The sequence below is a fragment of the Macaca fascicularis genome, chromosome 4 (genome assembly GCF_037993035.2).
Source record: "Macaca fascicularis isolate 582-1 chromosome 4, T2T-MFA8v1.1".
Taxonomy (NCBI): Eukaryota; Metazoa; Chordata; class Mammalia; order Primates; family Cercopithecidae; genus Macaca; species Macaca fascicularis.
Genome location: NC_088378.1, coordinates 40626229 through 40639007, shown reverse-complemented (window position 1 = coordinate 40639007; position 12779 = coordinate 40626229). Strand labels below are relative to the sequence as shown.

Genomic DNA, 12779 nt, shown 5'->3' with positions numbered 1-12779 from the left:
GAAGTAGACTCTTAAGGAATTCCAACCATAGTGCCTAGCCGAGTCTCACAGGCACTGAAAACAGAATATGAGACTAAGGAACTTCAAGTCCCCGGAGTTTGCACATCTTTTCTCTGACTTGGTTGCTATTGACCCTCTGGGTGCGCATTTCTGTTTTTGTCCACTTCTCCTCTCCCTCCCTGATATGGTTTGGCTGTGTCCCCACCCACATCTCATCTTGAATTGTAATTCCCACAATTCCCATGTGTCATGGGAGGAACCCGGTGGGAGGTGATTGAATTATGGGGGCAGCTCTTTCCTGCGCTGTTCTTGTGATAGTGAATGAGTCTCACAAGATCTGATGGTTTTAAAAAATGGGAGTTTGCCTGCACAAGCTCTCTCTTTTTGGCTGCTGCCATCCACGTGAGATGTGACTTGCTCCTCCTTGCCTTCTGCCATGAATGTGAGGCTTCCCCAGCCATGTGGAACTGTAAGTCCAGTTAAACCTCTTTCTTTTGTAAATTGCCCAGTCTTGGGTGTGTGTTTTCTGCAGTGTGAAAACGAACTAATACACTCCCTATTGTCTTTCTCAATTCCATTGCTTCTTCTTTTCTTATAGTTGGACATATTCATTACCCTGTTTTATAATTTCTCTTTCTGGGCAGACTCTCAGGTTGAGATCCTATAGCTTATTGCTCAAATCTCTTTTTAGTTCCCAATTAAAATTTCTGAAAGAATCTTATGGCCTCAGTCTTTTTGGGCAAAGCTTTGTTATCTGACTGTATCATGGCTACTGACCAGCGTGTGGGGCAGGTACCTTTTCTCTCTGATTATTTCTTGGTGTTGGTAGGAGGATTGAAGAGGAGCCATATAGTTCAAAATATGGTCTTTCCTTTGGAGACATTTGGAAGTCCAGTTCTTCTCAGAAAGGGGCGTGGGAATTGGATAGGCATGGTGGCTCACACCTGGAATCCCAGCACTTTGGGAAGTAGTGGTAGGAGGCTCGCTTGAGCCCAGGAGTTCGAGACCAGCCTGGGAAATATAGTGAGACCTTGTCTCTACCAAAAGAAAAAAAAGCGGAGACAGGGGGTATGGGGATAGGAGTCCCATGGCAGGTATATCCGGCATATGTTGACTGAAGGATTGTTGATTTTTATTCTCAGGGGTCTGAAGAACCCAAACTAAAATGGGAACACATCACAACCCTCATTGCAAGCCTCAGAGAATTTGTGAGATCCACTGACCGAAAAATCATAGCCACCACATTGTCAAAGCTGAAACTGGAGCTGGACTTCGACAGCCATGGCATTAGCCAAGTCCAGGTGGTGCTCTTTGGTTTTCAAGATGCTGTAAGTATGATATTTTGCCAGTGTTTTCCCACACACTAATATTGGTTAGAAAAATAAGATAAAACATAAGTTCTGTTATTTTTCTTTAAAAATTCCATTGAACTCTATTCTTTTTGGATGAAAAATGAGATATTCGCCTCTCAATGTGCTTCTAAGTATCTGATTTGTTGTTTTGTGTGTTTGCATTCCCCAAGTTAAAAACACATAAAACCGAATCACCATGGAAAATAACAAAATATTTCCCATGGCTGAACTTCGTTCTTATGAAATTATGTTGGGTCATTGTTTATTTTGACGACTTTAGCAACGTAACACACTTTAGTCAATGCTATATGAGAAATGCCATCTAGTGGCCATTGAGAAAAACTTAACAGTACAGATTGAAATGGTCACTGCTGAATAAAACCAGTAATTTTTTTCCAATTTTTTCTAGTTTTCATACAGAACATTTTTAACATGTCTGTTTCATAAATACCTACTCTGTCCTAGCCAGAAATATACTTGCAGAGTACAGAGCATCACTGATTAAAAAGTAAAGCACATGATCTAATGAGAGATTGCTGAGAAGTCTTCTCTCTAAAATTGAGTTGCTATGCAACACAAACTAAAGCTAGTCTTCTGTAACGGATTCAGAACCCTCTGTCTTATTCTTGGGTGAGACTTATCTGTGGAACTCAGTGCCAAAAAGCCTCAAGCAACCCCCAGAAGACCCTTAGCAAGATATGGGAGACTGAAATAAGAGGGTTCTTCATGGTGGTTGTGGTATAAATCTGGAAGTATAATTTTATTTAAATTCCAAAAATTAATTCAGCCCTAATGAGTGCATTGCTTCTATGTAGAAAGTATCTTGACAATTTTATATGCAACATCAAATGATCCCCAATTTAAAGCCAAATCAGAATCCTTCAATAACCACTAGCATTCTCTGAGACACGGCATAAGCCACTTGGTCTTTATGCTATATTGTGGACAGGGACAAGAGTCCTGACTTGATTGAGGGCATAAGAAATTAAAGCAACTGGCAAAGCCTATCACTAATATTAAATGCTAAAAGCATGCTTATGCTGCAACTAGGGAAACCCAACTGCCTGCAAATAGAGTGAAATAATTTCGCTAATTTGCACTTGCCCACACATTTGGCTTCTAGCCTAGAGGTTGGAAAGCAAGTTTGCTGTAGAATTCAGACTGAGACCTATTGGGTTGTACTCCTGGGCCTTGGTCAGACAGACACACACACACCTGCTCTTACTCATTCACTGTCCAGGATGAGAATGAACCCAAAGTATGGGCCCTATGATGTAATTTGCTATGTAATAAAGAGCTAAAAGGAGCAGGTCATGGTTATAACAGATCCCTCTTCCACCTAATAAGAATGTAAATTCTTTTCTTTTGAGGTGGAGTCTCCCTCTATTGCCTAGGCTGGAGTGCAGTGGCATGATCTCAGCTCACTGCAGCATCTGCCTCCCGGGTTCAAGCAATTCTTGTCCCTCAGCCTCCAGAGTAGCTGGGACTACAGGCGCCTGCCACCATGCCCAGCTAAGTTTTGTATTTTTTAGTAGAGATTGGGTTTTGCCATGTTGGCCAGGCTGGTCTTGAACTCTGGCCTCAGGTGATCCACCCGCCTTGGACTCCCAAAGTGCTGGGATTACAGGGCATGAGCCACTGTGTCCAGCCAGCATGTAAATTATTTAAAGAAATGAAGATACCAGGACAAACTCAGCCTGGATGGATTTTCTAGAACAAGTGGGAACCTAGCAAGGGTTCACTTCCTGTGCAACTACTACAAGGAAGTCCTCAAACTGACTCTCTTCCAAAATAGGGGATTTTGATGAAGATGGACCAAGGACAGGCATGAGCAACTGGAGCTCCAGCTCTTGGCATGGGTTTGTGACTAGGTTACCATCTCCCCAGCCGCAGTAGGGATGGTGATTAAATTTTTGGAATTTAAATAAAATTATACTTCCATAATCATACTATAGGCACTTAGAGGTATCTAACCAGAGCCCTGTTGGGGAAATAGCCTATTTTTTTAGAGGTCTGTGTGAGCCAACAGGTAATAGAGTTAACCCAAACTTTAAGTGAGCTTGTCTTAGTCTTACGCTAAAACCTTGTTTTTAGAAAGGTAATACACATGATAAATACATACAATGGAATATTATTCAAGCTTAAAAAGGCAAGAAATTCTGACACATGCTACAACATGAATGAAGCTTAGAGATGAAGCCAAGTGAAATAAACCATTCACAAAAGGCCAAATACTGTAATTCCACTTATATGAAGGTACCTATAGTAGTGAAATGTATAAGAGACAGAAAATAAAATGCTTGTTTGCAGGGACCGTGGGGAGGGAGAAATGGGAACGTACTGTTTAATGCGTTTAGAGTTTTAGTTTTGCAAGATAAAGAATTCTGTGGATGGATGGCAGTGATGGTAGTACAATATTGTGAATGTACTTAATGCCACTGAACCGTATACTTAAAAATGCCTAAGATGGCCAGGCACGGTGGCTCCTGTCTGCAATGCCAGCACTTTGGGAGGCTGAGGCAGGAGGATTGCTTGAGCCCCAGAGGCACAGGTTGCAGTGAGCCATGATCCCGCCACTGCACTCCACCCTGGGTGACAGAGGAAGACCCTGTCTCCAAAGCAAACGAAAAAATAATAATAATAATAAATAACTGAAAATAATGAACAGTAAGAACAGCCTTTATTTTTATTTAAAGTCTCTTAGACCCTCTCTTCCTCCTTCACCCCCTCCCTCCATCCATTCTGTAGACATCATAAAAGCTAAAAACTGCAGATTCTGAGTCCCAAAGAAGCAACATTCTCATTTGAACCAGACTGCCTTTCACTTAAATAACTTATTTGCTTACATGGGGCTCACTGAACTTTGATTTGAAGTAGCAATTTTTACTTTATTTTCCAATGACATAAAGAATTACAAAGAATTCAAGGTGAAGAAACTTTTTAGTTTTTTTTTTGTAAATGGAACTTCATCCAACTGCTTGGATCAGCTAGGCTATTTGCAATTAAAAATTAAAGTAGGCTAAATGTCACTCTCTCTCCAGGTCAATAAAGTTCTTCGGAATCATAACATCAAGCCGCACTGGATGTTTGCCTTAGACAGTATCATCCGGAAGGCGGTGCAGACAGCCATTACCATCCTGGTTCCAGGTCAGAGATATTTAATTACTCTGCACATATTTAGTGCTTGGATATTTTAGATTAGTGTTCATCTGTTATTTCTCATATCACTTTAGTACTTTAAAAACCATAATACCCTTTTTTAAAGAAATATTTTCAACATCACCAAATAGTACCTGTAGTCTGGATAATGGTACACAAAGCAAAATGTTTACTAAGCGTGAGGAAGGCTTGCTTCCCCTGTCTTTAAGGAATGTTTTTGGATGTGAAGAGAAAGAGAAAAATATACAGGTGACTCAGATAAATATGCATTTCAAAATATAGATATCTGGACCACAAAACACATTCCTACATATTTTACCCAGTGGTTCCCAAATCTTCCAGTGTATTGAGCAATTTAAGGAGGCACTGCATAGCTCATTGCATTGAGCAATTTAATTGTCTTTAAAATTACAGCTTTCAAAGCCCCATCTGAGGCCAAATAAGAATCTGCCAGGAATAAAGCCCAGGAATCTGATTTTTTTTTTTAAGACTAGTCTTTTAGAGCAGTTTAAGGTTCACAGCAAAATTGAGTGGAAGGTACGGAGATTTTGCACATACCCCTTAGCCTCACACATGCATAGCCTCCTCCATTATCAAGGTCCCCCACAGAGTGGTATATTGGTTACAATCAATGAATCTACATTGACATGTTATTATCACCAAGAATCCATGTTCACATTAGGGTTCAGTCTTGGTGTTGTACATTCTCTAGGAATTCTACATATATAATAACACGTATCCACCATTATAGTATAATAAATAATATTTTCACAGCCCTAAAAATCTTCCGTGTCCCATCTATAAGAACCTGATTTTAATGCAGCTCCCAGGTCATGTTGATGCACAGCCAAATTTGGAAATCACTGGTCTAGACACAGCCCCAGCTATGTTGGCAGTGAAATACAACAGGGGTAGTGTTGATGAAACAAGGCTTTTTGGCATAAGTGAGGAGTGTATTCATACTCTAAGGCAAAACTTCCAACAGGTTTTGATAGTCTGCCCATTAATAAAGAAATTGTAGGCAAAGCTCTTCCACCCTGTGTGTGTGTTGGAGTGGTGGGTGGATGCATGGATGCATGGATGAATATGTAGGTAGGTAGAAAGAAAGAGCAGTTGACCAATTGATAGATGGATAGATACAGATTTATATATATATTTATATAAACAAATTAGAAACATGTTCTGTTATACTAATTTGTACCTATGTTATAAAGCATTCGAAATATAAATTTAAAAGGATAAGATCAATATGAAATATTTTCATTTTAGTTTTCTTTTCTTTTTTTTTTTTTTTTTTTTTTTATAAGTAGAGACAAAGTCTCACTCTGTTGCCCAGGCTAGTCTCAAATCCCTGGGCTCAAGCTGTCCTCCCACCTCAGCTTCTCAAAGTGCTGTGATTATTGGCGTGAGCTGCTGCACCTGGCCCTGAAATATTTTTAAATTAAAATTATTTATAAATGGTACTACAAACTTTTAAGTTCAGGCCAACCCTTCTGAGTTGTGGAATTCCCTTTCTTCTCATAGAACACTTGAGTGTTTGACATGAGAGGGAGAGCATCCGTGTCCATCTTTATGTTAAACATTGGTCAACATTAAGTTACTTCTTATGTAAGAAAGAAACAGAAGTTCTGCTATCCCCGAACATGTTACTTCAACCTGGAACACACCTCCACCCCATGTCTCTCCTGTCCTGTGGCTTGCACCTTTGCATTCTTCAGGCCACCGAGAGTCCGGACCTATCACCAAATCTAAAGTAGGCTTCCTCTGTTATTCTCTCTCCTTGGAAGTGGTTTTCACCAATTTGTGATGCCATAATCTGAAACTACTTTTGTTTCTAGTTTAATAGCTGTTACCCTCACCAGAGGGTAACTGTTTCTGGTTTATTTTATTGTGAGCCTAGCATACTGTCCAGCATAGTGTCTGGAAAACAGTGGATCCCTGATTCATATTTGGTTGAAACAGTAAGTAAATGAGTTTCACCTGATTATAACAAATTAGGGGCCGGGCGCGGTGGCTCACGCCTGTAATCCCAGCACTTTGGGAGGCTGAGACGGGCGGATCACGAGGTCAGGAGATCGAGACCATTCTGGCTAACACGGTGAAACCCCGTGTCTACTAAAAATACAAAAAGATTAGCCGGGCGTGGTAGCGGGCGCCTGTAGTCCCAGCTACTCAGGAGGCTGAGGCAGGAGAATGGCGTGAACCCAGGAGGCAGAGCTTGCGGTGAGCCGAGATCGCACCACTGCATTCCAGCCTGGGTTACAGAGTAAGACTCTGTCTCAAAAAAAAAAAAAAAAAAAAATATTCGAATGGAAATTTTGTATAGTGTAGAAACTTAGAAAAACATTCTAGAGAGGCTTTGAAGCACATGATTAGTAGTTGGATGTGAACCTAAGAAATTCATGCTTTAAGGAAGTCAAACAATACTTTTCTTCAGATGCTTTATCATTAGGATAAGGCTGGTTGTATGGAATGTGCTATAGAGGGGTTACATATTCAAAAGATCTAAGGGGTAAAGGGGGAATAGTGTGTATCACTGAAAGGGAGAGGTATGGGCCATGAGTTAAATACAGTAGCACCCTAAATTAAGGACACCTAAATGAAGAAAGGAAAAAGAGAGTATATTTTGAAACGACTTAAATAGCATATAAATGATCTGTTTACTTAATTTAAAGAAAAACAAAAAACTTCCTTTTAGTAATGATTACCTAATGTAACGTGGTATCCAGAATAGAAAATGAACATTAGTGAAAAACTGAGAATCTGAGTGAAGTCTGCAGTTTAGCTAATAGTATTGTACCAACGTTAATTTAATCATTCTGAAAAACATGCCATAGTTATGTAAGATATATTAGGAAGAGCTGTGTGGATGGTATACAGGAATTCTTTGTACTATCTTTGCAATGTTTCCATGAATCTAAAATTCTTCCAGAATAGAAAGTTTAAAAAGCAAAAGTAACTGTAGGTGAAACTCTGTTAGGTTTAGGGAGAATAGCAGGGAGGTTGCAGAGGGAGCTGTCCTTGCACGAGTATCCCAGGAATGGACACTGCTGTGATCAACCATGTGTGGAACAAGGCACATTGTTTATTAAAAGTGTTTGCTAAAGAAAAAATGCTCGTCATCACTTGCCATCAGAGAAATGCAAATCAAAACCACAATGAGATACCATCTCACACCAGTTAGAATGACAATCATTAAAAAGTCAGGAAACAACGTGTGCTGGAGAGGATGTGGAGAAATAGAAACACTTTTACACTGTTGGTAGGATTGTAAACTGGTTCAACCATTGTAGAAAACAGTATGGTGATTCCTCAAGGATCTAGAACTAGAAATACCATATGACCCAGCCATCGCATTACTGGGTATATACCCAAAGGATTATAAATCATGCTGCTATAAAGACACATGCACACGTATGTTTATTGCGGCACTATTCACAATAGCAAAGACTTGGAATCAACCCAAATGTCCATCAGTGACAGACTGGATTAAAAAAATGTGGCACATATACACCATGGAATACTATGCAGCCATAAAAAATGATGAGTTCGTGTCCTTTGTAGGGACATGGATGCAGCTGGAAACCATCATTCTCAGCAAACTATCGCAAGAACAGAAAACCAAACACCGCATGTTCTCACTCATAGGTGGGAATTGAACAATGAGATCACTTGGACTCGGGAAGGGGAACATCACACACTGAGGCCTATTATGGGGAGGGGGGAGGGGGGAGGGATTGCATTGGGAGTTATACCTTATGTAAATGACGAGTTGATGGGTGCAGCACACCACCATGGCACAAGTATACATATGTAACAAACTTGCACGTTGTGCACATGTACCCTAGAACTTAAAGTATAAAAAAAAAAAAAAAAAAAAGGACTTTGTCCTTCCACCATGAAATTGGTTTCTCTGAGGCCACTAGGAGTTTCTGATTTCAATTGAAGTTACTGTTTAAAAACATTTATTTTTGAAAAGTGGAAATTTTAGAGGAGAATTACATGGAGACAGTACTTTTTGTATTTCCCCCAGGATAAGAGAAATCCATACACACTATATACCAATATATAAATGATGAAATATGTGGACAAGATGAACTGATGTCAGTCATTCAACAATTCCATGAAATTTCTCGATGTCCTGAAAGATTTTGTTATGCAATTAAGATATAAAGAAACTACATGAAAAACAGACGGTCTTCAAATGCCCCTGATAAAAATTCCTTTTAGATGTAAGATACTACAGTTAACCTGCCATTTCAGAAGACACATGAAAGAAGACCACACATTTTAAAAAGTATACCATCACTAGGACAATCATGCATTGTTTAATGACAGGGCTATGTTCAGAGACATGCGTCCTTAGGCAATTTTGTCATTGTGCAAATATCCTAGAGTGGACTTACACAAACCTAGATGGCAGAGCCTACTAGATGCCCAGGCCGTATGGTATGGCCTGTTGCTCCTGGGCTACAAATTTGTATGGTGTGTTACTATGCTGAATATTGTGGGCAATTTTAACACAGTGGTAAGTGTTTGTGTGTCTAAACACACAAAAGGTATAGTAAAATACAGTCTTATAGTCTTATGGGACCCCTGTAGTATATGCGATGCATCCTTGACTGAAATGTTATTATACAGCACATGATTGTACATTCATTTCCTAGATCTGCTGGCTGAGAAGACCCAGATCTTGGTTTCTAAATGCCATTCTTCAATAAAAGGAATTGGGTCTCCTTGGAGCAGTGGTTGATTCTGGGCTGGGGGCAGGGGAAATAAAAGATAAGATTGTAGCTGGGCATGGTGTCTCACCCCTGTACTCCTAAGGCTTTGTGAGGCCAAGGCAAGAGGATCACTTGAGGCCAGGAGTTTGAGACCAGCCTGGCTAAAATATCAAGACCCTGTCTCTAAAAAAATAAAAATAAATTAGCCAGACATAGTGGTGCATGCCTATAGCTACTTGGGAGGCTGAGGTGGGAGGATCGCTTGAGCCCAGGAGATAGAGGCTACAGTGAGCTATGATTGCACCACTGTACTCCAGCCTGGGTGACACAGCGAGACCCCATGTCATAAATAAATAAATAAATACCTGCCAGAAATAAGAAAGTGTCAAAAAGGATGGAGATTTATTGAAAGGACACTATAGCCAACCTGAAAATGTTCCAAATAGTCTAAGACAGAACAATCTGAACAATAAAATAATGATCATATTGGATTATAGATTATAGAATAAAATAAGCATCCATGAGTCCATATTAATATAAATAATTAAATAAATAAATATATAGATGAGAAAGGTTAGCTTTTTGTTATAGTAGAGTTGCGATTGATAAATGAAAATGAATGAGGAAAACAGAAAATCACCAGTAGGCAAACAGCACAGTAATAATTATTGCAGGCAAGGACCATCAATGACTGCTAAAGTAGGCAAAAGGATGAGGAGAAACAGGATATGTGAATGGTTTTCAAAGTGTCTCCCCACAAGATATTTACTAACTGCCAAGAGAAAACAGTAATTTTATAGTGAAGGAATGTGGTAGACACTCCCTCAACCAAATGATCAAGGTAAGCATCACTAGTAAGAAGACATGTCAGCGTCACGTCATATACCTCCTGATAGGATGCGCTGAGAAGGACACAGCATCACACTGTGGTGTTCTTGCCAAAAATAGACAGCCCCAACCTCATCACAACAAGACATCAGTGAACCTCAAATAAAAGACATTGTACAAAAACCTGACCAATACTCCTCAAAAGGGTGAAGGTCTTGAGAAATAAAGAAATACTAGTTACATATTGGAAGAGACTAAGGTGACGTGACAACTAATTATAATGAGGGATCCTTGATCAGAAAAAGGACATTGGTAGGCAAACTGGTGAGATTCAAATAATGTCCATAGATTAGTTAATAGTATTGTATCAAAGCCGGGCGTGGTGAATCATATCTATAATCCCAGCACTTTGGGAGGTGGAGGTGGGAGGATTGCTTGAGCCTAGAGTTTGAGATCACCCCAGGCAGTGGGGTAAAAACCCATCTCTACATAAAAAATACAACAATAAGTCAGGCATGGCGGTGTGTGCCTGTGGTCCCAGTTACTAGGGAGGCTGAGGCGAGAGGATAAGCTGAGCCCAGGAGGTCAAGGCCACAGTGAGCTGAGATTGCGCCACTGCACTCTGGCCTGGGGGACGACAGAGTGAGACCCTGTCTCAAAAAAAAAAAAAAAAAAAAAGTATTGTATCAATGTTAATTTCCTGGTTTTGATAATAGTGCCAGAGGTATATAAACTGTTAAGGTGAGGGCAAGTGGCTGAAGGCTATACAAGAACTCTCTGCACTATTTTTGCAACTTCTCTGTTATCCTAAAATTATTTCAAAATAAAAAGTTAAAAAAAAAAAAAAGTGTTTAATCTTTTTTCCAAAAGGAGCACACAGAACAGAGAGTACAGTACAAGTCCCTTAAGAATTTGTTTTTTCTCAGACTATTTTCTCACTTGTCATCAAGAATCAACTTTTAAATTATTGGCAGCGTTAGTCCTCTAGTACAGGCTGCTTGTGGGTGACCAGATGCAGTAATGCTGAGCACAGAGACTATGATGGCAGTGCTAAGGTAAGAGTATTGATAATGTTAGCATACTTCCTATATTAACAATAATTGTTAAAAGCTGCTTCAAGCACTTGATATTACCACCAGTTGTTAAACTGAATCAAGCACGTGCTCCAAGTTCACATTAATGTGAATTGAACAGCATTGTATACGTACGAGGAGCTTCATGCAAGTGTGATACACTGCACTCACAAGTATTACGATCTTACTAAGCATTAGAAATACCCTGTGTTAAAGCAGCTTGGTCTAGGCCAAGTGTGGTGGCTCATGCCTATAATCCTAGCACTTTGGGAGGCCAAGGCGGGCAAATCACATGAGGCCAGGAGTTTAAGACCAGCAACATGGTAAAACCCTGTCTCTACCAAAAATACAAATATTAGCCAGGTGTGGTGGTGCATGCCTATAATCCCAGCTACTCAGGAGGCGGAGGCAGGAGAATCGCTTGAACCTGGGAGGCAGAGGTTGCAGTGAGCTGAGATTGTGCCACTGCACTCCAGCCTGGGTGACAAAGTGAGACTCCATCTCGGAAAAAAAAAAAAAAAAGAAAAGAAAAAGAAACTTGGTCTAGTTATTTTCCTCTGGGGAAGTAACTATTTGGGTGGGAATAGTTTTGTTGTTGATCCCATCATGCTTGTTTGGAAACAATGCACTGGCCCCACTTTCCCACTCATAGGCTTTAAGACCCCCTTGAGTCCCAATGTTTCTCCTGACACATGGCTTTCTCCTGACAGTCCCCTCTGCTTTACATTGTTCCCAGAGGGTCCTGGGCCACCGTTTGAGCTTCCTTCTCTCAAATACCTCTCCCTCTTTCTCTATCAAGCCAAGGCTCCCCTCCTCCAGAACTCTGCATAGGCCCTTCAGCCTCTATGAATCCCTCAGTGAGTGAGGAAACTACCACTGGATTTAGTCATTGCATATGTACTTTATTTACCCCTTAGCACCCTTACTACATGTATGTGTTAGGGTTCTTCAAAGAAACAGAACCAATAGGATACATAGAGATATATAAGAGAAGATTTATTATGGGTATTGGCTCATGCGATTATGGAGGCTGAGAAGTTCCACCATTAACCAAAAAAGCTGGTGGTATAATCAGTCTGACTCCAAAGGCCTGAGAACCAGGGGAGCTGACTGTAATTGAAGGCCTGAGAACCAAGAGCTCCGATATCCAAGAGCAGGAGAAGGTGGATGTCCCAGCTCCAGAAGAGAGAAAGAGAATTCACCTTTTCTGCATCTTTTTGTTCTATTCAGGTCCTCAGTGGATTGGATGATGCCTTCCCACAATGGAGAGGGCCATCCTCTTTACCAAGTGCATTGATTCAAATGCTAATCTCTTCTGGAAACACCCTCACCCCTCACAGACACATCCAAAATAATGTTTACCAGCTATCTGGCCATCCTTAGCTCAGTCAAGTTGACATATAAAATTAACCATCTCAATATACATGTGAATTATATATATAACTAGGTCTATACCTGAGATAATCTGAGATATTTGTAGCTGTATTCATTTGCACTTATAATTTCATGTTATATTTGCATGTGCTCTCAGCACTCTTCTGTATAGTTGCCCTAATTCTCCTTTAGATTGTCATCTCTTTGAGAAAAAGGACCAGATGTTCTATGTCATTTGCATATTTTACAATGTCTAATCCGATGACATG

The 12779-nt window shown here is 40.2% G+C and overlaps 1 protein-coding gene across 7 annotated transcripts in view; it reads left to right on the top strand.

The window, feature by feature from the left end:
* The window catches only part of MAP3K5 (mitogen-activated protein kinase kinase kinase 5), a 244579-nt gene that overhangs the window by 216112 nt on the left and 15688 nt on the right, over positions 1–12779 (top strand). For all 7 annotated transcript variants that reach the window (XM_074037095.1, XM_065543439.1, XM_065543438.1 and 4 more), the window contains 2 exons: positions 1143–1328; positions 4394–4499. In XM_074037095.1, coding sequence (XP_073893196.1) covers positions 1143–1328; positions 4394–4499 — 292 coding nt within the window. The remainder of the gene's footprint in view (positions 1–1142; positions 1329–4393; positions 4500–12779) is intronic.